Source organism: Gymnoscopelus microlampas, assembly GCF_963454915.1.
Source record: "Gymnoscopelus microlampas genome assembly, chromosome: 4".
In the NCBI taxonomy this organism is placed as follows: Eukaryota; Metazoa; Chordata; class Actinopteri; order Myctophiformes; family Myctophidae; genus Gymnoscopelus; species Gymnoscopelus microlampas.
The window spans coordinates 16,578,691-16,604,481 of NC_139941.1; the positions used below are offsets into that span (position 1 = coordinate 16,578,691).

Consider the following 25,791-nt stretch of genomic DNA (forward strand, 5'->3'; position numbering starts at 1 on the left):
CAGTTGCTGTGGAGAAAGTAGAGAAGAATGTCTAATAAAATAATTCAAATCCTCAGATGTGCATATCATGTGTTTTCTACTGAAGAGAAACTAGTTTCCATCATCATAAAATTGAGGAGACATCATATCGTGGATAGATAGATACATAGACAAAACATCTATCTAATTTTTTTTCTCCGCCAGGCCGAATGGCATGGCGAGAGAGTAAGTTTTGCACCAAATCGGTGCACATGATCTCTATAGTCATGTGATCAAGACGGATCTGTTAGATTTTTCCCATTCCATCCTGATTGACTAAGATTGACATCAAAAGTTTGCAGGAGTGGCTCGTTTTTAACAAAATTACGCAAATCATGAATGCAGCGTCCGATTGCGATGAAACTTTGCACGCACATTCGCACTACGTTGAGGAACAAATGCCACCCTTTTAACATTGCCCTTATTATAGCGCCACCAGGAGGCCGATTTTTGCAAAAATATATATATATATATTACTCCCACAAATTTTGTCCAAACATCTCAAATCGGATTATCTCTATAGTCAAGTGATCAAGACGGATCCGTCCGATTTTTCATATTCCTTCCTGATTGGCGACTGCCCCACAATAATCTACCTGACCTGGCGGAGACCTGTGCTCCAAGGAGCACTTTTTCTAGTTTCTACTACTTTTCTGCTCTCTCCTGCCCCTTTCTGGAACAATTACTGGCTTTTGTAAACTGTAGCTTCTTTGATACCATGATTATGGTTTAAACTTTATACCATGGGTTTTCAACAGGGGATGCTCAGTGTTACTGCAACGCATGCCCCTTCGGTTAGGCAATACTGGTTGTGCCTGTTGTACCCGTTGTCAGAGAACCTACCACTTAGTACAGTACCCATTATCATAGCACAGTCTATGAGACACTCTAGAGACACCGTCATTCTTAATACCTTTTTCAATAAACAAAGACAAGACACCAATATACTAACAACATACAACATGACAAGATTACATCATAATACAAAAAGTGGTATCATGCATCTATAGCATAAGCTCAACCCTCCTTTTTTGCTTTTCCATTAGGTGAAAGTATGTGGTAAGCAGTGGTGGAAAAAGTACTCAAATGTTTTACTTAAGTAAAAGTATCAATACTGCAATGTAGAAATACTCTGTTACAAGTAAAAGTCGTGAATTCAACATTTACTTAGTAAAAGTACAAAAATATTGGTATCAAAATGTACGTCTTAAAGTCCCAAAAGTAGAAAGCACTCATTATGCTGAAGGTCCCATTTCACAAGTTTTCCTATGTATAAAATGTCTAGAAATCCTTTGAAAATAGCAGATCTACAAGCTCACAATGCGTCGCATCACGGGGCTGAAGTGGTTAGTGTATGTTTTGTAATAATAATGCAAATCAACAAAGTAACTAGTAACTAAAGTATTCAAATAATTGTAGTGGTGTAAAAGTATAATATTTGCCTCTGAGATGTAGTGGAGTAGCAGCAAAAGTACAGAAAATTGTAAATACTTCAGTAAAGTAAAAGATACCTCAACAGTGTACTTAAGTACAGTACTTGAGTACATGTACTTAGTTACTTTACACCACTGGTGCTAAGAGGCAGAACGTGACATTGGCATGGATGATGTGTGGCATTGCGTCAACCCAAAAAGCATGTACTGTATGTTGATGCGTGACACATGCAATTGCATAGAGTGAACATTGTGTAGGAAGGTTTAACCCATTGAGGCCTGAGGTTCCGATTCTGCAGAATGTCTTCTAAATCGGTTTTCTGAAAAACGTATGTTTCTATATCAGTGGTTTTCAAACTTTTTCATGTCAAGGACCCCCAAAATGATATGAATTCGGCCGTGGACCCTCATCTCAAAATATCTTGTTCAAGGGACCCCCAGAAGCAAAGATTTGAGTTAATGTTTGCTTTAAAATAATATAATGGACTGGATTTGTCATGGCAGGATTGCGTTGATTATAATCTGTACTAGGTGTAGGCGTATATAGTGCTAATGTGCTGCAAAATTGGAGCGTAAAGCTGCTGGCCTATGATAGTGGCATTTAAGTAATGGAGCTTAAAAAGTTACAGAGAGGCAGAATAAAAGCAACGGTTTGGCGTAGCAAGCATTAAGTGGCAGAAATTATATCCTGGCATGTAACGATTTTACATCATTTTCTTCTTCACAGCATGATCAAGTGCCAGGAGGCACACCCCAATTATAACACTTAAACTGTCTGACGCAGTAGCTTCAAACTCTGGCCTCTCTGTCTGCCTCTCTGTGCCCGGTGCACGTGCATGTATGCGTGCGTGTGTGTGACAGGTGCATAGGGTATGTTGTCGCATTAGCACGTTACATTCCGTGGGTTTTAACTCAAGGTGTGTCTGCCCCATGCGCGTGCAGTGCACATGCACGTGAGTAATACAGCAGGCGCTGCAGTCTCTCTGTCTATCAGTCTCTTGGGCATGCACGCACAGCGTATATGTGTCATTGTCTGTCTGTGTGCATACACATGTGTGCACGTCATAGTTGTAATGTTTTTTGTTGTCACTGTGTGTGTATCTGTCTCAGTAATTGTAAAACTCGCTCTGAAGCAGAGCCCTACTTCAGAGCATGCTGGACGGACAGATTGTGCCCGATTGGCTAGTTCCACTCGATAGCCATGATCCCATAGCCTGGATGGACGAAGGAACGGTGGGTCTGATGTAATGTTATTTCATGTACATCAAAATATAAAATAACATTGTTGTCGTTGGCGGATTGAAAACATATTCAAGGAATCACTTCCTTGGCAGTGTGCTCAAAAAGCGTTGGCACTGATCAGTCCAATGGCTTTTGAGATTATTCCCGAAAAGACAGACTGACTGACTGACTGACTGACAGACGTACAGACAGACGCACACGCACACACTCAGGGACAAATACATCATCTCTATCCCTGGCCTTTGGCCTGGTATAGAACATTAAGAAGTAAAGCACTTAATTAATGTATTTTTAATGTATTTGTATTTGCACAAATGTTCAAGATTTTTCAAAAATAGCAGATCTACAAGCTCATAGCGCGGCATTTTTGAATAGCCAAAGTATAAAATAACGGTTATAATCTAAAATGACACAGATGCGTTCCCGGATTGAATGGGTTAACAGAGCTAATAAAAACAGGAACCAAGTAGCCGTATATGACCCAACATGGAAGTAGCCGACAATATAATTATGATATTACTGAATATAGAGATGTACCTGAACAATGGAGGTTGTGAAACCAGCCATGAGTTCAAGGTTAGGGGATACAATTCACCGGGGGGGTGATTTGAAGTATAGAAATGTAATCTTCTCTAAGATTGTATTGAGTATGATGTGTTATGAAAAATAAATCATTGGACCAGACCTAGAAAGTGGAGAGTTGGAAACTGCAAAATAGAGATGTACGGGGATTGCTCGTCTGGATGCCGAAAGCCCAACATCCCTCGAATTATTTGGCCTCAATCCCCCTCCCAGCTCCCTGGCTGCTCTGTAATCTCTAGTGAGGACCTTGGTTGCTCTTTGCTTGAAAAAAAGGGCATTGTCTCCTCATTCTCTGCTATTATAGCATGGGGTCGACCAGGTCAGCTGAAAGGGAATTATAGTGGGATTGGCCATCTGCGCTTGTTCTGTCCAAATTAAGGTAATACTATCTTTTTTTTTTACTATGGTAGATGGCAATTTGTTTTCATTCTTTAATTTAGTTTGAAACGTACTTGTGTGTGTGTGCACGCGCCTGCCCGCCTGTCTGTCTGTCTGTCTGTCTGTCTGTCTGTCTGTCTGTCTGTCTGTCTGTCTGTCTGTCTGTCTGTCTGTCTGTCTGTCTGTCTGTCTGTCTGTCTGTCTGTCTGTCTGTCTGTCTGTCTGCCTGCCTGCCTGCCTGTCTGCCTGCCTGTCTGCCTGCCTGCCTGCCTGCTTGCCTGTCTGTCTGTCTGTCTGTCTTTCCCAGGCATGACTCAGGCACCGTCCGAATCAATCGACTTCAAACTTGGTGTGTGAGTGTCGCCAATGATCCGGAGATGTGTTCTGCCAAGTGGGAATTCAGACCGACTGACAGTTGTTCAGAACCGAAAGTCCAACAAGGATGTCTGCATGTATCTGTCTGTCTGCGGGTCAGTCTGTCAGACTCTGTCTACTGTATGTCTCAAGGCTCTATAGCCATTAATATTTCTTGGAGTAAAAGTATACTTGGCTAAATATATTTCCTGTGGAGCTATCTTTAACTGATGTGATCCTAAACTGTATAGGTCACTGGGAATTCATTTAGAGCGTAAGCAGGTAATGTATCAAGATATAGGTAGTTAGAAGTCATGAGTCCATCTTAAACCAGCTAAGCCCCATTTTACACGTAACGATATGACAACTCACAGTGCATCGATTCGCAACGTGGTGCGTTGTGAGCTTGTAGATCTGCTATTTTCAAACATGTTTGAATATTTCTGCCTATTATGTCAAAGATTGGAATGCCAGGTTGAAAGGGGTTCAAACACGGGTTGACCCCTTGGAGGAGAAGCCTTGTATTTGGCTCTCCAAGGAGACAAGATGTATTATTTGATTCGATTTCAGAGTTCCCTCTGCGAGCACATTCAACTCTCTGTGGGCTGAGGCTCCCTGGACCTCTGCCCTCTGCAGTATATAGGACAGACCTTGATTAATCCAGAGGGAATTTCAGTCATCCTAGCAGCACCGCATTAGAGATGAAACAAAGATACAGGCAAGGGTAGAGAAAAAGTACAGAGACACTAGTAACAAAAAGGTTAACAAGATATTCAACACGTTCACAATATCCCAAGTACTGTATCTAGCACTTAACACTACAAATGATGTGTCTCGCATATCAGTATATCAAAGAGACATACGATATTGTTAAAAAAAAACAAAACATTATACATCATCACTTGTTTCCTGGTCTTTAGAATATCAGTAGAAGCAGCATCTTCATTGTATGTCTGCAGTTGGAAGCAAAACACTGAGACATTTTAATTTAGATGAATGTAAGATAATACTAGAAAATTGAGTGCAGCAGGAATTGGGAGCGGAGAGTGGGCGAGCTCCATTACACTATGGTGGCAAAGATTATCCTTTGTTGCACAGCTGTTTTTTGGACGATATCATAAGGAAGTAGCTATTAGCTAAGCCTACTCTTCCCTCTAATTGCGTCAGCCATTGCTTACAAGTTATTTCATCTTTGTGAAAAGCATCCACTCAAAATGCATATTGTAGTCTGAGCTTCTACCACAACAAATGACCAATGAGTGCCAGTAGAATAGGACCACATTATTATTAATTGATTCAACAAACCCCAGAATACCAGGAGAAATGGCTTAATTGCCAGAAGAACGTCGATTTGCCAGCCAGGTTATGAGGCGATAGTTGCTCCGATCTACACCAAACTTGGTCGGCCATGAGACTAGTCACACCAAACAGCCTGAATTGCACACACATGGGGCACCACAGCTAGCTGTTACATTTGAAGAAAATCTAGTTAACAAAAATTCCAGTCCTGTATATTTATGCCATTGCACAGGTGTGCAATCATTTCTGCCTCACTAGAAGTGTGCTACTGTTTAGTGTCTCATGTCTGTAGTGCAGGGACTCTAAGTCAACCCTCATTATGGGGCCAGGCTTCCAGCATGGACCCATATTGTTATTCGCATTATTCCATTTCTTCTTCTTCTTCTTCTTCTTCTTCTTCTTCTGCCGTTTTTGCCAGTTCTGGCTGAACCGTGCAGTCGCTTTTTATGAAACTCGGCCATATGGTAGATGGTCATGAAAAACGATCAAAAAATAAATCTCACAATCTTTCGTCAAAAGGTGGCGCTATAACACTCAGTTGAAAATGACAACTTTGAACAGGTACAACTCATGCCCTGTTTCACCTACAGCCATGAAACTTCGATGCACACATGCGTCTCCTCATGCTGAACAACTTTCACACTCTGACTTTTGACCTCTGACCTTTAGATCTCCCACCATTTTGAATTATATGAAAAACAGTTAAAACCTATCTCCTCCTGGGATTTTTGAGTAATCTGCACGAAACTTTTTACACATGAACTTTGGACCTATACCAAAAAACGTTTGCAAAATATCTTCCATAAGTGAAAAAATGAAGCTTTAATGAGCCAATGAATATTGCAGTTTTATGACAATTATTCATCTGCCCCTAACACATACATGCAGACTTACCGTTCTTTGAAACTTTGCAGAAATGTAAAGGGCCATTCCAAATATCACTGAAACCAATCTTACTCCAATTGGTCAAACGGGGGCGCTATAGCAATTTTTTGAAAATTGAAACTTTAAACAGGCAAAAGTCATGCCTCGTTTGGCCGACAGCCATTAGACCTGCTTACACATGTGCCTTGACTAATGAGGAACACATCTATCACGTTGACCAGTAAGCACCGCCCTTAGATTGTCCGCAATCTTGAGCAGTTTGAAAAACACTTAAACCCAGGATTTTTCAGCTATTTGCGTGAAACTGTATGATCTGTGTGATCTCCTTTTTCACAGGTTCTTGTCTGTTGGTGGCTTCTCGCTTAAATGTGTGCCCCACAACCTGAAGGTCACCAGTTCAAGCCTCACTTGGTGCAGACTTCATCTAAGTTGCATTTCACACAACATGACTATCAATGAATACATCTGCAATTGTTAAAGATAACATGAAATACTTAATTGAGTGTTTTTTACATACAGCTGATCTACAATCTCACAACTTTTCAGATAGCAATGAGAGTATCTTTTTTCAATGTATAACATACTTCATTGTGAAAATAGCCAATGTACAATCTGACAACTTTTAATGGTTTGTGAGCTTGTAGATCGGCTACTTTCACTAATTTTGGTTCTGAGGAGATGTACAATTTCTTCATTGGTAAATGGTTTGTGAACGAGTGATCTTAGTGTTAGTGAAACAGGGGCTTGGGTCATGACAGAAGGCAAGAGTTTGTGATCCTCAACAGACAATCTCAGCCTGGACAAAGATATAGCACTATAGGTAGTGTTGCAGCTACCTAAGAGTGCTTCATGACCGTAAGGTTGCCGGTTCAAGCCTCACTTGATGCAGACTCATTTAAGTTGAAATGCAAAAAACATGACTCAATCTATTCCGTTTCCATGGCGCTCTCTCTCTCTCTTCAATCTATTCCATTTCCATGTCTTTCTCTTCAATCTATTCCGTTTCCATGTCTCTTCAATCTATTCCATTTGTCTCTCTCTATGTCTCTTCAATCTATTCCGTATCTATCTATCTATCTATCTATCTATCTATCTATCTATCTATCTATCTATCTATCTATCTATCTATCTATCTATCTCTCTCTCTCTCTCTCTCTCTCTCTCTCTCTCTCTCTCTCTCTCTCTCTCTCTCTCTCTCTCTCTCTCTCTCTCTCTCTCTCTCTCTCTCTCTCTCTCTCTCTCTCTCTCTCTCTCTCTCTCTCTCTCTCTCTCTCTCTCTCTCTCTCTCTCTCTCTCTCTCTCTCTCTCTCTCTCTCTCTCTCTCTCTCTCTCTCTCTCTCTCTCTCTCTCTCTCTCTCTCTCTCTATATGAGGGGTGGCCATAGCTGAGTGGTTAGTGAGCCCGCCTAGGGAGCCAGAGACTCTGCTTGCCCCAGGTACGATTCCAGGCCAGGTCAGCAAATGTGTCCATGAAATGAAATTTGTCCCTGAGCAAGACTTTTAACCCCTAATTGCTCACAGGCACTCATTGGAAACAAGACCGCAAGGACTTTCATGAACTGACCTGTTAAAGGAATTATCATTTCTCTTTCTCTCTCCTGGCCCCATATTATCGCTGCTTGCAGCTATATTTTGTCTATGTTTTTCTAATCATAGCGATTGTAACAAAATGTAGCGTTGCAGACCAAGCATGACAAGTTTGAAAATAACAGGTAATTTAGTGATCGAAAAGGGAAAGCAATCTGACAGCAATGTCTGCAAGGCGAGTGTTTCAAGGGGGGTCAATATTGTCCTTAATTTGGAGTGGTTTTACTTATTTCAATAGGCTTGAGGTTTGCATTGCACAACTGTATCTAGGATAACTAGAGATCAGAAAGGAGAAGCACACAAAGAAAGACAGTAAAACAAAAACTAAAGTAGCCGGCTGGAGATGTTTTGCCATCCTCCATAGCCTGGAGGGTGATTGATCCACGATTAGCTATTTAATGGTAGTTGTTAGGCCAACTGAGGATAAACTACATCCCATAGCCTGGAGAGACAACTGCTTAGCGTAGTGTGTGTGTGTGTGTGTGTGTGTGTGTGTGTGTGTGTGTGTGTGTGTGTGTGTGTGTGTGTGTGTGTGTGTGTGTGTGTGTGTGTGTGTGTGTGTGTGCGTGTGTGCGTACGTGCGTGTGTGCGCGTGTCAGTCAGTCAGTCAGCCAGCCAGCCAGTCGGTCAAAGATATATGAGTACACTATAGGCTGACCTGCTGGTCAAAAATATGAGGTCAACCAAGAATACGAGATTGGAAAACAGGATTTTCAATGGCCTAGATGTTTAAGTGACTGAGCAGGGGATGCACTGGAAGAGAGGGGGAAGCCTCCGACAGGGAAACAAAAAAGCCTCATGCTAATCTGGTCTCCCTAAGCACCTGGGCTGTGACAGGCACGTAGAGGTGTAAAAACTGGGTCAGTAAAACAGGTCAAGAATGATGGGGGAGGGGATGACAATGACAGTCATCGTATTATTTAATTAATACCTCCAAGACCTTTCACCAAGACGGATATAGCTATATTTTCAGTGGTGTAAAGTAACTAAGTACATTTACCCAAGTACTGTACTTAAGTACAATTTTGAGGTACTTTACTGGAGTATTTCCAATTGTCTATACTTCTACTTCTACTCCACTACATCTCAGAGGCAAATATTGTACTTTTACTCCACTACAATTATTTGAAAACTTTATTTACTAGTTACTTTGCAGATATACATTATTACATTATAAAACATACATTAACCACCTTAGCCTTATTTTATACCTAGTCTATTTGAAAATAGCAGATCTACAAGCTCACAACGCGTCGCATTGCGACGCGTTGTGAGCTTGTAGATCTGCTATTTTCAAACATTTTAGTAACACTTCTGGTAGTTTAAGTACATTTTGATACCAATACTTTTGTACTTGGTACTTAAATGTTTTATTCGGGATTTTTACTTGTAACAGAGTACTTCAGTATGCAGTATTGATACTTTTACTTAAGTAAAACATTCGAGTACCTTTTCCACAACTGTATATTTTTCCCTTCCCTCTTAGGCTCTCCACCTATCCTGAAGGGGTCCAGCTGGATTTACATATTTAAATGTACTTCTTGCGTAGCGAATGGCTATAAATAAGGTTGAGTTTCTCCAGGCTACTCTCTGCCGGTATTTGGATTTAAAACCAGACTGTCCCCCTCACACTAACAACCCTCAAACACACACACCCCAAGCAGCTGGATCATTAGTCTGAGGTGGAGATAGCTTTCGGACCGAGACCCATCTGTCACGGCACCAGATGAGAAGATTCAGGCCCGGGCCATGCCAAGAGAAGCTAATTTGAGAAGTAACAAGCGAGGAACTGTGGTCGAGGTGCATGGAAATACCCCATGTGCATGCATAATGAGTTTTAAATATTAGGAGGATGGGTGAGGGGCAAGAATCAGTCATGTTTTTTCACTCCACTCTGTCCTAAATATTCCCAAACAGTGTTCTTATCATTAATAATTCACAGCTAACCCAGAGAGAGAGAGAGAGAGAGAGAGATAGAGAGAGAGAGAGAGAGAGAGAGAGAGAACTTACATCGTTGGCTGAAAAAATAAAGGAGAATAACTAATACAACAAAGAGGCAGGGAGGGGAGTGACATTATCGAAAAAGACAGATCCACATTGAGATGGGAGAGAAACAGGGAGAAGTTTCTATTAAGACAAGATTGCAGCGGTGGAAACAGAGGTAACCGTTATCTCTGGGTCGCGGGGTAAATTTATTCATGTGGGGGGACTGCAATCAGACATCCACCAGAATCTCAGAGGCAGTCAGCAACTCTCAATTCAAACATGGTGCGTGTGTGTGTGTGTGTGTGTGTGTGTGTCTGTGTGTGTGTGGGCGTCCTGCCCACACACACACACACAGGCGCACGCACACACACACACCTCACTTGCAGACCAAAACACCGACCTCATTTCCATTCCTACCAAATACAGGAAACATGATGAACACAATCATGCTGACTTAAGGAAGCTCACCCAGAGACACATCTGCATACCGGAATGAGAAAGGAGGTACTAATCTTCCCGCAATGAGAGAAAAGACAGGTTTTGCATGTTGTCTGTCTCCTCCCAAGACAGTTGGGAAGTGTGGCAGTGAGTGAGTGCAGGCATTTGTTTGTGAGCGAGGTAATTCTCCCATGGTATCCACCTGCTGCAGTGCGGCCAAAAGCTTCCCAAGCTTCCAAATACTAGCCTATAGGCCTGCTCCCCACACCCCGGGGGAATAAGAAACCTTAAGCACACTCTAAGCATGTGCCCTCACCCCAATAAAATCCAATATCGGCACGAAGAAAGGCTGAGGAGTAACAAAAGACACATCCCCAAGGACCAGACTGGCTGCAGCATTTTAACTCAGACTGCAGTCGTTTTAACTCTGGAGGAATTTAACACCGAAAATGCTCCACAGAGAGAGAACGAGAGTTCTACGAGGGTGCTATTTAGAACCCTATACTGTTGACTGAAGTCCCCCAGGGATCTATACCACTGTTTCCCAAACATCTACTGTTTTCCGTCTGTGACATCTACTGTTTCCGTCATTTTGTTTTTAATTATTATTTCAAAAGAAGAAGAAGAAGAATTAAGCAACATTTTTCATAAAGTCAAAACAAATTCAAAGTTTTCAAAATAATTTTATAATTTTAAAAAAGTCTAAGAAATTCCAGGAATTATAAAAATGTCTTAAGAAGTAGAGAAAATAGCTGATCTACAAGCTCACAGCTTTGTAAATTAGTCGTGCTCTCAGTCATTGAAATACCTTCATCGCGACACGTTGTGAGCTTGTAGATCTACTATTTTCACTATAGTTTGGGTCCTGGGTAAACACAAAATCTCTGTTTTGGGTCTTGAGCTAAAACGTTTGGGAACCACTGATCTATACTATGGCCCCCTCTTGTTTTCCCTCTACACCAAATGTCTTTGCCGAAAATTGCCGATCTACAAGCTCACAACGCACGGCAATGCTATTTTGGGCGAATACACACAACAGAATAGGGAATAACTCGGAGTTTTCGGCGACACAATAGGGACATGTGGTCCAAGTGGTTAATTACTAACAGGTGCACATGCTGAGACACACATGCACAGTTTGCAGACATACTAAAATGTTATAATGCGTCGCTCACTATTGCTTCAAAATGGCCTCTCCTGTCTGCCACGCATAAGCCACCAAGTTCATTTGTCAAGATTATGATAAGCATATTCTGCCCCGTCTTCCTTATTCTAAAATGCAAGGCCGGTACATTCTTATCAGCTTCCACTTTTGCCCCCTGCAGCAAAACATGAACCACTACCCATCTGCCGCCCCCCCTCTGTGCGGAGCACGTGCGCATGTGGTGACATCTACTGCCATCCCTTGAGGACAGATGAATGACAAAGGGTTGTGATTTCTGTCTCCTCCACTTCTCCTCCAGGGGCTGCGGTGAGTGGAAGGTGGCATCGGAGGGGGGTGGGAGGGTTGGGCAGATTCTTGACATCTCCGTTTCTCTCTCCCCCTCACTGCCCCAGGTCCCCCAGGGATATGGCTGACTCCTGGAGGTGTCTCTCTCTCTGCGTCACACTGTTGACGAGCCAAAGGGCACTCGCTCGTCTCCACCTCGGCCCTGAGAGGTCGCGGAGCAGTCGACAGGCCCAGTGAACTCGGCGCCACTCACTCTGTCACTGTCAGAGAACTGTCAGTCTCTGGGAAACGTCGCCGCGGATAAGGACTCAAAATCCCAAGGGAATGCAGAGACATACGCTCGGGCGCACGCACGCACGCTCGCTCACACACACACCTGTAAGTGCACAGGGTATACACATGCACAAAGATCCCGTCACTCAAGCAGGGTGCACTATCTGCCGAGAGGTGGAGGGTTAACACTTGACTACTTTCACTGGCTTAATTGACCTTTTGCAAAACACTGTCCCAAAAAAAGTCTAATCCTACCTTAGCAACCGGTTGCTAGGTCTTTCAAGCTTTCACAAAATGGAGAAACATTGTGCAAGAGCATGACTGATTTACAGGGTTGTGCTGGTTGCATTTTAGGATGAGTTCATGGGGTTTCTCTTTCTTTGATTGAGATCTGTATGCTTTGGCATTGTTGTGTCTCCTTCCTTCCTTGTTCATTTCAATATTATGAATATCCCTCCACTGAATATTGCAATCCCCTTTGCCTCGATCTGGAGGCTATCGCAGAGGTATTACTCCAAAAAGAATCACTTACGCTGCTGGCAGCATACTCCAAATGACTGCTCAGCCACTCAATGCGCTCATAATTGTCTCCGCCAGGTCGAAGGCGTGGGTCTAATGTTGAGAACTCAGAGCGAAGCCACAGCAAGTATAACACTGTTCGCTCCTCGGATAATGAGACTACTGTATGCCGCCAGCTGTAATGTAATGTGCTAATTGTCCCCTCGTGTATGGCATTCCCAAGCCAGTCGTCCTCAAACCCTGCCCCCAATCGCTGTGATTGGCCACTTCATTGGCTACTGCTGCTCATTGGAGCGATGCTTCAACCGGGCCGCCATAATGGTTAGAACAAGGCACTCATAATGCATGTATGCCCCATGTACAGTATGTGTATGGAAGCAAGAGGTCTCTCCACATATTCATTTGTCTGAGAACCACTGATTTAAACATTAGGAAGCAAGCCCAAATAAGCAACTTCACTTTAGAAACAAGACCCAAAAAAACACAACCTGCAACTACCATTATTTACAATCGACTTTACATTAAAACAAGCCCAAAGTCGCTTATAATAAGCGGACATGGCAACACTGACAGGGGCGGCGCTGTCTTACAATGCGGCGTCTACATATTTATGTCTATGGGCGGCCGTGGGAAGACGATTTTGTTCACAGAAGATATAAAAAGAATTACATGTCAATTTGCATTGGGTATTTCAGGATGAAAACCATAAAGAAAACAACAACCATAACACGCCATATTCATTTATTATACACAAAAAATACATTTCATTACCTCTATAAAAAATGTGTTTAAGAAAAAAAAAGTAACTTCACCCAAAGTTTAAAAAAATACTGCTCACTAATTACTTAAGACAGGAAGAACAAAATTATATATACCGTAAATTTCGGACTATAAGCCGCGACTTTTTTCCCATTTTTCGACCCTGCGGCTTATATAACGGTGCGGCTTATCTATGGATTTTTATAGCTAACGGCCACTAGGGGACCTCCTAAATCTAGGGATTTTACACCCGCGGCTTATAGTCCAGTGCGGCTTATATATGTACAAATCATTCAATTTAGCTGCTGCGGCTTATATTCAGGTGCGGCTTATAGTGCGAAAATTACGGTATTTATATTTTCCACACTTTAGCATTCCCAAAATAAATTGCTCTCACAGAAGAAAGCATATTAATCCAAAATGACAAATTCTTTCAAAACACGTCTTCATACAGCAAATCAAAAAAAAAAAAGAAAAAATACAAAAAAGGCTCCCAAAGTCAGATGTCAGTTGCAGCCCACGACATCCATGCAAGATTCACAGTTCCGTCATCCAGTTCAAAGCATCAGCTAGTCTAAAGGACTGGCCCTTCGTACCTTCAAGGGTAGAAGATCTTCGTGCAGAAGATCAACCCGATGAGTAGCTTGAGGTAGCCAGAGATATGTAACATGATGTCTCTGGTTATACCAGATGTAAACGTTAGTGTTCAGAGGCCTCGTGCATCAAACTTTGCATAGATTCCCAGCAAAAAATGAGTGTGGAAAGGCAGAAATCTTCATGCACATACACGCAGTCATACGTGCGTGCGCACACACAGATACAACATTCTGAGTTAAACATAAATAATCAAAATTTCAATATGACCTCTATAGTGTTAAATTCTTGAGTGTTAATTTATCTTGAATGGAAACAAATAGACCCGTATGGGTCTCTAGCTTGGAAAGTTCACAAGTGGAACCAAAAGAAGCCTAATGTTCCTGGTCAACAAACCGTGGACGTGAAATGAAAAAAATAAAAAATAAAAAACATGAATTAATATTATTATCACATGAACCCTAGCGTCCCTATTCTGGGGGCGAATACCGTATGCAAAAATTGCAGATCTACAAAGTCACAACATTGTGAGCTTGTAGTTCGGCCATTTTCGGCAAAGACATTTGGTGTAGAGCGAAAAAAGGAAGGGGGCCTAGTACAGTACAGACTGCAGGGGACTCCAGTCAAGGGGTTTAAGGAGGCCATAGACAGTATGGGGGTGCCAGGCCGGTTCTTGCCTGCGGAATGCAAAATGGGAAGTGTAGGAACAGAGCACGGCCAAAATAAACAGAAAGGGCAACTTTGTCAGTATGCCTTGTATGGTAAATATTGTCTTTCTCCCACCCCCGTAGATTATTACAATCAAAATGCTTTCCTTGAACATTCACCGCCTGTGAAAATCCACTATCTATATTGCACTTAAATTTGGGTTTGAATCAAAGTTAGTTTTTTGTTATTTATATACACACTTTGACTTTTAGAAGTTGAACGGTATCATGCTAATGGTGTTACCGTTAACGCTGAATAAAAGGTCTTCTCTGTGAAAGATTAATAGGGGTGTGGGTGGTGGGGATTTGTGACACGGCTTTAGGCAGGTTTTGCATACACCCTTGCACAATTTATGTAAGGGTTACTGTTAAAATGTTAAAGTAAATGGACATTTACTTTTAATGTGTGAACCCCAGGAAGAATAGCTATTGCCATGTGAGGCAGCTAATGGGCCCTAAATAAATCAGGGACGTAGTTTTTCAACGTAGTTCTGTTGAAAAGCATTCAATACTGTGGACCATGTTATCAAAGCCCAAAGAGTTCACAGAATGAGACGTCTGAACCACAGTCTGCACAGAACATAGCCGTCGTCTGTTAAATAGAACAAATCAGGCATATAATAAAGCATTCTCATATTAAATTACAGCCCATGGTTATTCATTACTATTTGGAATTACAAAAAACAGATAGACTATCACCAATGCGAGTCATTCGCAGCCTTTTGCACTGAAGCAGTATTTCACAAACCTAGATATTAAAATGCAACTCATGGAACATTTTGTGGCCCTGACGCATTGAAAGCGTCACTGACACGAGCGTCACTGATGCGCTTTCAGTGTGGCCCTCATAGTGATCACGCAAAATTACACCACTGCAGTGGGGAATCAGCATTGTGTGTGTGTGTGTGTGTGTGCGTCTTACTCTCATGGTACAGCTCCACACTCACACAGGTGGTTGCTATCATCTTATATACAGCGCTATTTAAACATGCAATATGCATGTACCCTTTCGGTTGACATTGCAATGTCAATACACGAGGCCCCAGGTGAAGGTTGGCGCAGACCAAGGCAACTAATCCCGGGTTTTCATGAGCGTAATGCTGCACAGTGGTTCCCAGGGAGTGAAGCGTAAGGCCTTGCAGTAGTGCGGTCAGTCATTTGAACTGACTGGGAATGTAGAGGGAACAGGCTTGTGGCACGCGTATGCATGCATGCACGTTTTAAAGTTCCTCAAAAAAGGCCACTCTGGACTTGGTGCTCTGTAGTGTTAACTGTAAAAAAGAGACAGGAACAAAGAAACAGATTAGCCTTAAAAATAAAAAACAGAATTAAAGCGATTACAGCAGGATCCAGGATTCTAACCTGCATAAAGAAAAATGGCAAACATAAAAACCCAAATCACTGCGTTTTCAAGGAGACATCATCCTATTTGAGGATTATTCAGTTCAACCTCCGTCGCACTCGACACACAACTGCCACGTCGCTCCCTGCGTTTTCTATTCTGATACAAACACCTAGGCGTACAGTATTTACCCCCCTGACGCGTATTTGCTTAATGTTAGAGCACATTTGTAAGAGGTGTTGAGTGTTTGTTGTCAAGGTGGGGGTGGGGGGGATAAAGTAGTGTTGTGCTGTCTGCCAGGAAACATGGCGTCCCTGCCGCGGCTGTCAAACAGAGATAAAGAGAGAGGGGGAGAGACACACACACACACACAGAGAGAGGGCGAAAGAGAGAGAGTGGAGTAGTACTTCTTCGTACCTACTTTGCAGAGAGCCAAGTTATTTTGGTTGTAACTTGGTAAAGTAATAGCAGACTGTTTGAAGACGGCGCAGGGTGCCGCATTGCTGGTACCCAGCCTTACATCATGCTCTGGGCAGACAATTTCATATAAAGCAATTTCTCTTTGGAATTCCTGCACTGGACATTAAAAATAGCAGTGAGCAAGTGAAATTGTGGACTAAGGCAAATCAAACTTGCCAACATTAACTCAAAGCTGTAACTTATTTTCACTTACTACAAGGCTATTCTCCTTTTCACCATTAGAGGACGTTCCTCTCCTGCCCACGAGAGGATGAATTCCTCTGTGTTTAATTAAAAAAAAATGTCTAACTATCAAAACGGATTATTTTAAATGTTCCACTATAGTATTTTTGTATATAGTGTGATTGCGCTGTTTTATTGTTGTACATGGCATGGGACTGCAAATGAAAATGAGCTCTTAGCTAGATCTGGTACAACACATCAGATTTATATGACTGAAATTCATGTTTAAAACATTTTTACAAAACAAATGAATCATGATTTGTTATCAACCGTTTGGAAGTGCTCTGGGAGCATCCTTATGGATTCACTAGTGATGCACGGATGAACGGGCACTGAGAGTCAGTTTAAGCTTTAGAGATACCATTTGGCGATGATGGGGGAAGAAAGACGTGGGTTCCTCTGGTGGGAGATTTATCAAACAGACGGGGGAGGGAAGGGGGAGGCCTGGGGCTAAAGATCAACGTCGGCTGAAAACGAGTGCCGTTAATTGTCTCTTTGTGAACTTGGTGATGGATTAATCCGGTGCCCATCTCGTGGCCCCCCATCACACCCAGCCGTATCCATTAGCTCAACACATGAACTGGATCAGCCAGTAAGTTTAAAATTGGCTGGGCACAAACTCACTCTACTTTAATGGGTTTCAGGTACGGACTCTAAAGGAGGCTGAACAAGGTAAATATATATATACCAGGCGGATGAGAGAGCTTCAGAAATCCTGGTTATTTCTGGGTGGGGGATGTGTAGAGGTGGGTTATATACTGTAGTGTAGGCAAATCAAAATGCATAAGGGGAGAGGGGGGGGGGGGGGGGATTTCTACTGTGTTTATGTAGCCCTGTAAATTTTAGACTTGATGTGCATGAGCCAAGCTCTCTCTCTGTGTGTGTGTGTGTGTGTGTGTGTGTGTGTGTGTGTGTGTGTGTGTGTGTGTGTGTGTGTGTGTGTGTGTGTGTGTGTGTGTGAGAGCATGGTTCCATATGATTTCCACGCTGAAAATTCAAGCATTCTATTCTTTATTTACAGCACTGCTGCTCACTGCGATTCATAACAGCAAAAGGCCATGGACTCATATACGGTTTTCGCGCAACGGGGAGCAGGAGAGATCAGTCGCCTGATGCTGCCCCGGTCGAATTCCGTACAATTCCGATTGTAGGAGGCTATAGTATTCAGAGCTCCTCATCCTCGCCGCCGCCTTGAGGTTTATTTCCGAGACGAGCGTGTCCTCCTCTGAATACGGCTTCTTCTCTCGGTTTGCAGCTGTGGCATTGCGTTGTGAAATGGGAATGGCTCAGTGCCAGCTGAACGCAGCCCATGGGCCTGGTGCGAGCACAGAGGCACCGGCCCGTGTCGAGGGAGTCCGCTGGCCACTCATTAACCCATTAAGACCTGAGGCGATTCTTAAAAATGTTTTCTAAATCCTAAGTTTTTTGAAAAAAATCAAAAAAAAAGACCCAAGCTTTTTCAAAAATAGCAGATATACAAGCTCATAGCGCTATGAGCTTGTATATCTGCTATTTTTGAATAGCCAAAGAAATCTAAAGTGACACAGATGAGTTCCAGGTATTAATGGGTTAATCTTCCATGGGAGAGGAAAAGCACAGTAAAATCATCAGTGTTAATTCATCCATTTGTAACTCAGAGAGTCTACCGACGTGGCCGAATGGACCCTCACAGGTCCTGTTTCGATTACATTTCGTACACTCGGAGTTAAACTAACACTGAGGATTTCCCTGTGCGCGCAGACGGACAGAAGCTGTCCTGGGAAATGCGGTAAGCACCTGGATGCCTCCCGACTTCCAGAGCAGCACTCCGTGCCTCCCTTTTTCACTCCTCCGTTCCTACACTGGGTGTCTCTCCTCAGCCTCTCTTGGCCTCCAGTTTTTTTCCGATGCGCTCGACTCAGCCTTGTGTAAGTGCCAAACTCCTGGCGGTGGTCCACATTCTAAAGCACCCCCCCCCCCCCCTCCCAAATCAATCCCTCCTCCTTCAAATTCTTCCCTCATCCGTTGAAAATCATTAGCTGCAATCTCCCCAAACACACACACACACACACACACACGTTCTGCTGATCCCCATTTCTCCCTGGCTCTAAGAGGTTGACTTTTCACGCTTTTTTTTCTCTCCCTCAACTCTCTGCCTCCCTCTACCCACCACACGTTTTGTTGCCTTTGCGCGGACAGTGCTATTAAGACCCGTGGCTCGGAATTTAATTGTACGTGTACTCTGAAATTAGAGCCTTGCCGGAGGGGAGGAGATAACAAGACCTGACTTAACCCTTTAAGACCGGGGAACAGCATGTGTCATTTTAGATTTTTTTTTTAGCTATAACCTATAACCATTATTTTACACTTTGGGCTATTCAAAAATAGCAGATATACAAGCTCATAGCGCGGCACCGAGTGCCGCGCTACGAGCTTGTAGATCTGCTATTTTTGAAAAATTGTGAACATGTGTGCAAATCTTTGAATATATACATTTTTGGAAGCAAACTTTTTAACTCAAATCTTCGTTTCTGGAGGGTCCCTGGAACAAAACTTTTCTCATGTCAAGGACCCCCAAAATGATATGTATTTGGCCACGGACCCCCATCTCAAAACATATTGTTCCAGGGACCCCCATTAAAAATACGTATAGCCTATATTCAAAGAGTTGGACATCTGCTATTTTTCAATAGCCAAAGAAATCTTAAAATGACACACGGATGCGTTCACGGTTTGAATGGGTTAATTGACTTACTCACCCAAAGGCAACGCAGCGGGAGAGGGGGGGGGGGGGGGGGGGATTGGGTGTCCCAACCGCATTATGACGAGTTACACACGGATGATTAGTTTTGTTTTTTTAACACTCATTACTTCCAATCTTTCCTTTTTGTTTTTGTTTTTTTTTCATGACGGACCGCTAACATAGACATATCACAGGCTCCCCCTGGGGGGAAATCTGCTCAGGGTAAATCTTCATCAGCGTGAAGAAGAGACTGTGGAACAACGGGCTGTACAATTAATCCAGGGCCAAAGTGGAATCTAAGAAGTGGAACATGGCGGTGGTTCAGGCAGAGGCAACAGAAGTCGAGCAGGTCTCATGCTTTTATACACACCCTCCAAATCGCATGCGCCCACCATTTTAACCACATTAAGCCTGGCATCCCTATTTTTGGGCATGTCATTTCAACATGTCCCCTGGTGAGTTTTAAATCCTTCGGAAAAAAATCGCCTATGTTCAGTAAATGTACGACAAGTATTTTTTTTTCTCCAACAAAAACATCCCTAAAGGAGAAGGAGCTTTACAGTACCACTATCTTTACCCTCATTTAGCATTCCAGGATCTAATGAATATGTATGTATACGTTTGATCATCATGAGTATCCACAGAGAACATCATATAGCATATTAATGCTTTGGAGATATGCAGAGTGCAAGAACTACCAGGAGTTGAACAGGGGGGTACATTAACCAAACACAAAATATGATTTTTTGGGGAGGAGCAGGTCTTTAAAGCTGCATTATGTAACGTTGTTGTGTGAATAGTGTTATCTTGTCCAATCTGTATGGCATGGTAATATAATGTTACTAATACAATTGCGGTGGTTGCATTTGGTCTCCCTGCTCTTCTATTGAGACATTTAGATCCTGTTTCTGGTTGACAAGTGGTACTGCCTGAAGGTCAAAATGATGTTTTTCCTCTGAGCGAGCAGGCAGGCTCTATTAGCTCAGTGGTACAAATGTCAGACCAGGGTTAGAATTCTCGTTAGAACTCACTCTTAAAAGCCTCTCGCTGATAACACAAAAGACTTGTCAGTGAACAAACTCCCTCCACCTCTCCACCCTCCTCCTGTAGTAGTATTTATGTAGGTCTTCACTATGTCAGCGTGTCACTCGATACAGGTTCATATGCATTGAATCATGTTCTGAATACCTGTGTATCTTTACGTTCTACCCTATGACGGATTCACATGTCTATTGTCATGATTGCGCAGATTGTTCTGGAGCTCCACGTTGAAAAACACAATCACTGCAATAAACGCTTTCCATCTTGATGAGGGTGTCTGACTGAAGTGCCCTCTTTTGAATATCAAAGCAACCCTCTCCGATGAGTGTACAAATGGAACCGTTCCATTTGTACACTCTTCAGAGTGAAATGAACACTGAGGATTTTACCGTGGGGGGGGGAATAATAGGAACGGTGAGACGGTGATGCTGGAGTGGAGAGATGAATTGACAGTTAATAGATGGCAGGAATTAAGGTAGATTGGACACCTCCGGGTTCAAATTCCAGCTGGGGACCCATGTTTTGCCTTATCTTTCCCTCTGATTTCTCTACTCTTCTGAGTTAAAGGTTCTATGACATTCATTTTCACTTTTTTTATTTTGTATGTTTTTTGGGGGGTTTTATGACCTCAATTACACCCAAAGAATCTGAACATTGAACATTCAGTGGATTTTCTGTGGTCTGGGGTTTTCTGAATAATTAGGCTGAAAAGTAATCTGAGCTTGGCCCTTCGACAGTGAGGTCACTGTCGATTAATCCCGCCCACTCTCCTCCTCGCCCCTCCCCTCCCCTATCCTTTCTTTTGGGGGGGCGGAGCAGAGGCGATGATAGACAGGCAAAATCCCTCACCAGCGACACCCGCAGGCAAAGATTTCTTTTTTCATTGCAGTTGAAAAGGCTTTAGAAATGTGAGAGAAAAACACCTGCCATGGATCAATGGAGTGGAATTTTTGGTTAAAACTTTCTATACACGTTTGAAGGACCATGACAAAGACTTTTAATGTGTGGTAAAACTGAACGTCATGAAACCTTGAGTTAAGGAAAAAATATCTTGCCCTCTCATTAGATTACAATAAGAGAACCCCTGTTCTGAGTGTGTTGAGTGCTGCTAACTGGGGAGTTGTGCATGGTCTGTATATAAAAAGTGTTGGTGCAATGTGGGTGTCTCGCGTTTGAACCGTGTCCATCCTGCCGGCAGCTACTGGCTGTACCTTTTTGAAGTTGCTGTGCTTGCTGGTTCCCTGCTCAGCGTTCTGGTTGTGAAGAATGTCCAGGGGCGTCTCCCTCTCTTTCAGCTTCAGACTCTCGATCTCGGTCTTGAGCTCGTTGAGCTGCTCCTGAAGATGCTTGCTCTTCTCCATGTACTCCACCCTGAGGGGAAACAGTAGGCGCAGGTGGGTGGAGCCAATTAGCAATTCATTAACCATGATTGCGCAGCACTAGCCAAAGGGTAGCTCAACCCTGCTACGGTTCAGCTTTAACGAGACATAGTCTAATGGTGGCTTTACTTTACTTTATTTGTTTATTCAGACGGGACAGAGCATATTAATGAACAGTACATAATAATGCAGTGTAAATACACCGGATTTAGCAGTGATGCAAATTTTCATCCGCAGTCCCCCAAAAAAAAACATAGAACAAGGGACGATAAAATACATTACAATAAAACAGAGGCATCAAAAGCAAGTTACTAGACCTGCTGTTCATGACCGAAGATGCACAAATCACAATGCAGCGTTGTTAAGGAAAGCCAGAAAGCCACACTATACGAAGTAAGTCTGGGTAGCATTGTCCCCGCATTGACAAACTAGTCTCCTTTAGCCAAATGGAAATAGCAAACTTTAAAAGAGAATTCACCTATAACAACAATATTGTGTAACTAACTAAGAGTAAAATCACACCCTGTGTGAAGGAAGCGGTGCCTTTGATGAGCCCCGTATTGATGTTGTCATCAATATTTGTTTATAGCCCAGCCAATAAGAGTACAGAGGACACCCGGACAGACACACGGACACACAGACAAAGTCAGATATAGAGCGGTTGGCACCGCTAAAAAAACACCACCAATACTTCATCAATACCATGATTAATAAAGATTATGGCATGAGACCATAGTAAGCTACCGGGGTCCCCCAGGGGTCTATACTTGGTCCCCTCCTTTTTCCCAAATCTCTACCTGATGAGCTTGTAGAGCTGCTATTTTTGAAACACGTCACCCCCAGAATAAGGACACTAGGGTTCATGTAGTTACTTCTAAGCTTCTTTTTCCCTTTTCTGTACTTGTTTTTGCAGCTCGAGGGCTGTAGAGGAAAGCCTGAATGCCAGCAGCTGACAGGCAGTGACAGCAAATGTTGGAAGGTTGACACTTGACAGCTTCCGAAATCTCAAGAGAAAGCGTGCGTTAACAAAGCCTTCCTGCCGTAAAAGTGGAAATGTGCTCAACCAAATAATAGTATTTTTTACAAATCTCAAAGTGTTACAGGGTTTAAAAACAATGGCATAACATAAGACTCTACTTGGGGCAAAAAAATATATTAAAAACTAAAAATCAACTAAAAGAAATCAAGGCATAGAAAAAAAGACATCAGGACGAAACTAAGAAAATGCTTTGTTAAAAAGGTATGTTTTATGTCCATTTTTAAAAGTGTTGGTAGACTGTGGGGTCCTCAATCTGATTGAATTGGGTTATTGTACTGAAACCAGTATTGAAGCTGACGATCACTCCCCACTCTTTCTCTCTCTCTCTCTCTCTCTCTCTCTCTCTCTCTCTCTCTCTCTTCTTTCCCCCGACACGGTCGAGGCAGAAGGCCGCCGCCCTAGAGCCTAGGGTCTGCCTGACGTTTCTTCCAGTTAAGAGGGAGTTTTTCGTTGCCACTGTCGCAAAAATTGCTTGTTCAGGGTGGGATTGTCGGGTCTCTTCTCTACATGTAAAGTGTCTTGAGACAACTTGTTGTGATTTGACACTTTAATAAAATTGAATTGAATTGAATTGAACTCATCAGTTGTTAACCATACTAACTACGTTGTGCCAAGGCTGGCAGACCGGCCGGCCAACGAATAAAGGGTGGTTTTTAACTCAATTTTAGACTTCAGCTATTCAAAAATAGCCGATCTACAAGATCACAACACGTTGCCACGCTATGAACTTGTAGATCTGCTATTTTTTTTCTGTAGGTTTGACTAATCTTGAAAGATTTTTGAAAATGTTTTATTTAACACAAATCGTCCCTTTTGAGGGGCTCTGGTACTATTTCTATTTTTCAGATGGGGGGTCCACGGCCAATTTGGGAGTCCTTGACATCAAAAGTTTGAGAACCACTGCGATTAAATGGTACGCCCCCGGTGCCTCACTTACTTCTCCTTCTCGATCTCCATGGAGAGGCGCTTCATGTCGGTGTCTTTAAAGTCAAAGCTCAGGTTCTCCCTGCTGAAGCTCAGGTCGGGCGGCATCATGCTGTCAGCCGGCGACGGCTGCGGCTGTAAAGTAGAGAGGGGAGGGGGGGGGGGGAGTGGTGGGGGGGGGTGCAAAAGTGAGAGTGAGATAAGGGGAGGATCGAGGAGGAAATGCAGAGTGACTGACAGGAGAGATGGAACCATGGGAGATGAGCAGGGGGTTGCGGCTCAGAGCGAGAGCAGGGGGAGGAGGGGAGAGATGGACAGGAAGTGATCAGGGGAAGATAAGCTACAGACTGATGATGGGACTGAAAATTAGGGTTGCAGCTATCAATTTGTTTTTTTTAATATTTTTTTATATATCAATGAATCGATTAACCACTGGTGCCACGCAAACATTGTTAAAACAGAAGATCAACAAAGCTCACAATGATCACTAACGTCATGCAAAGCTCAGACAATCGGTCAAGCAGACGTTTTGGTTCAGTCAAGCAGGGATTTATACTAACAAAGTGCGGCGCAAACGTGACCATCAGTCCGTGAAGCCGACGGTTTGGGTTGGCCTATCAGGGAAGCCTATGCATACAATCTCCCAAGAGAGTAGATTTACAAAATAAAACAGACAGAGATATGGTGAATTAACAGAAGGATTATTGATACATTTGTTACATCGATTAAATCAATTAGCTCCAATTAAGTTGCACTGAAGAGAAATAAACAGAGGGAAAAGAATATAGGTTTACTGAAAAATTTAGAAAGACTAGATTCTTGTGTCGATGGGAAAAGACAGTGAATGCCACACACATAACACTGACTGCGCCATCTTCGAATGCACTTTCCCAATGAAGCATGGATGTGGGGAATGAAAGAGAATGGACCACTCAACGCAAAAGAAAAAGGAGTAGACCTAATATACAATATAAATGGAAATCCATTATCTATACATTCCAACTGTGCCGGAGATGTGTCGGGGAGGAGATAAATACGGTCTGGCATGCATGGCGTCGTCGCCATATATGTCCATTTCCCAGAGGCCAAATGAAGATGACCGGCAAGATTATTGGGCATCTGCGTTTGTGTGCACACACACAGCCTCTTCTAGGTTAATGCGACCAGAACGTGTTCCAACGTTTCCCCATATGAATTGTGCAGCACGTGTGTGTGTGTGTGTGTGTGAGTGTGAGTGTGAGTGTGAGTGTGAGTGTGAGTGTGTGTGTGTTTGTCTGCATTCGTGCGTGCACAGACTCTCACTCTGTCCAAGTGTTTGCCCCTGTGTGGATTTTCACGTAGGCGGCTTGTTCGCGTAGGCCGACTTGTCTGCGCGGGCCTGTTCTTTATGCAAGCATCTTCCTGCCTTATGCATGAATACTGGGAAATGATTGTGTGTGTATATATACAGTACTGTACAGCAGTGGTTTTCAACCTCTTTAATCTAAATTGATAATACATTTGGCCGTGGACCCCCCATTTAAAAATGTTTTGTGCCAGGGGACCCCCAGAAGCAAAGATATCAGTTAATTTTAACTTAAAAAAAATATAAATATTCAAAGATATGCACACTTTTTCAAGGATTTTCAAAAAATAGCAGATCTACAAGCTCATAGCGTGGCACTCGGTGCCGCGCTATGAGCTTGTAGATCTGTTATTTTTGAATAGCCAAAGCTAAGTGGTTAAAAATGATTGTGACGCTATGTTAACTCATTTCGCTGGGGGGGGGACCCCCTGGTACTCCCTCAAGGACCACTGGTTTTGAAAACCACAGCTGTACAGTACGTACGGCTGTGTGTTGCATTTATGCATACAATGTGTGTGTGTGTGTGTGTGTGTGTGTGTGTGTGTGTGTGTGTGTGTGTGTGTGTGTGTGTGTGTGTGTGTGTTTCCAGGCTGTTACCGGGTAGACAGCCTTGCTGGTGATCTCCAGCAGCTTGTGCTTAGCCCTGCGCTCCGACTCGCGTGCTTCCTGCAAATCCTGCTTCAACTGCTCGGCTTCCTTCGCCCTGTGAGAGGGAGGGAGGTGACAGACGAACAGACAGACAGACAGGCACACACACACACAGGCACAGACATGTGGTCAAAATTGGCACGCGG

At 43.0% G+C, this 25,791-nt stretch overlaps 2 protein-coding genes across 2 annotated transcripts in view; one reads left to right on the top strand and one right to left on the bottom strand.

Moving 5' to 3' along the window:
- The window catches only part of LOC311043975 (uncharacterized protein), a gene marked incomplete at both ends in the record, with an annotated part of 13,974 nt that extends 13,939 nt beyond the window's left edge, over positions 1 to 35 (top strand). The window contains one exon of the mRNA XM_084055398.1: positions 1 to 35. This exon is cut by the window's left edge and continues 24 nt beyond it. Within this exon, the coding sequence (XP_083911524.1) occupies positions 1 to 35 (35 nt within the window).
- Positions 36 to 13,170: 13,135 nt separating this feature from the next.
- The window catches only part of nf2a (NF2, moesin-ezrin-radixin like (MERLIN) tumor suppressor a), a 44,484-nt gene continuing 31,863 nt past the window's right edge, over positions 13,171 to 25,791 (bottom strand). Inside the window, exons 13-16 of the mRNA XM_084056294.1 lie at positions 25,595 to 25,700; positions 23,666 to 23,787; positions 21,522 to 21,681; positions 13,171 to 15,774 (exon numbers count right to left, since the gene is read on the bottom strand). Coding sequence (XP_083912420.1) covers positions 15,724 to 15,774; positions 21,522 to 21,681; positions 23,666 to 23,787; positions 25,595 to 25,700 — 439 coding nt within the window. The 3' untranslated portion in view covers positions 13,171 to 15,723. The remainder of the gene's footprint in view (positions 15,775 to 21,521; positions 21,682 to 23,665; positions 23,788 to 25,594; positions 25,701 to 25,791) is intronic.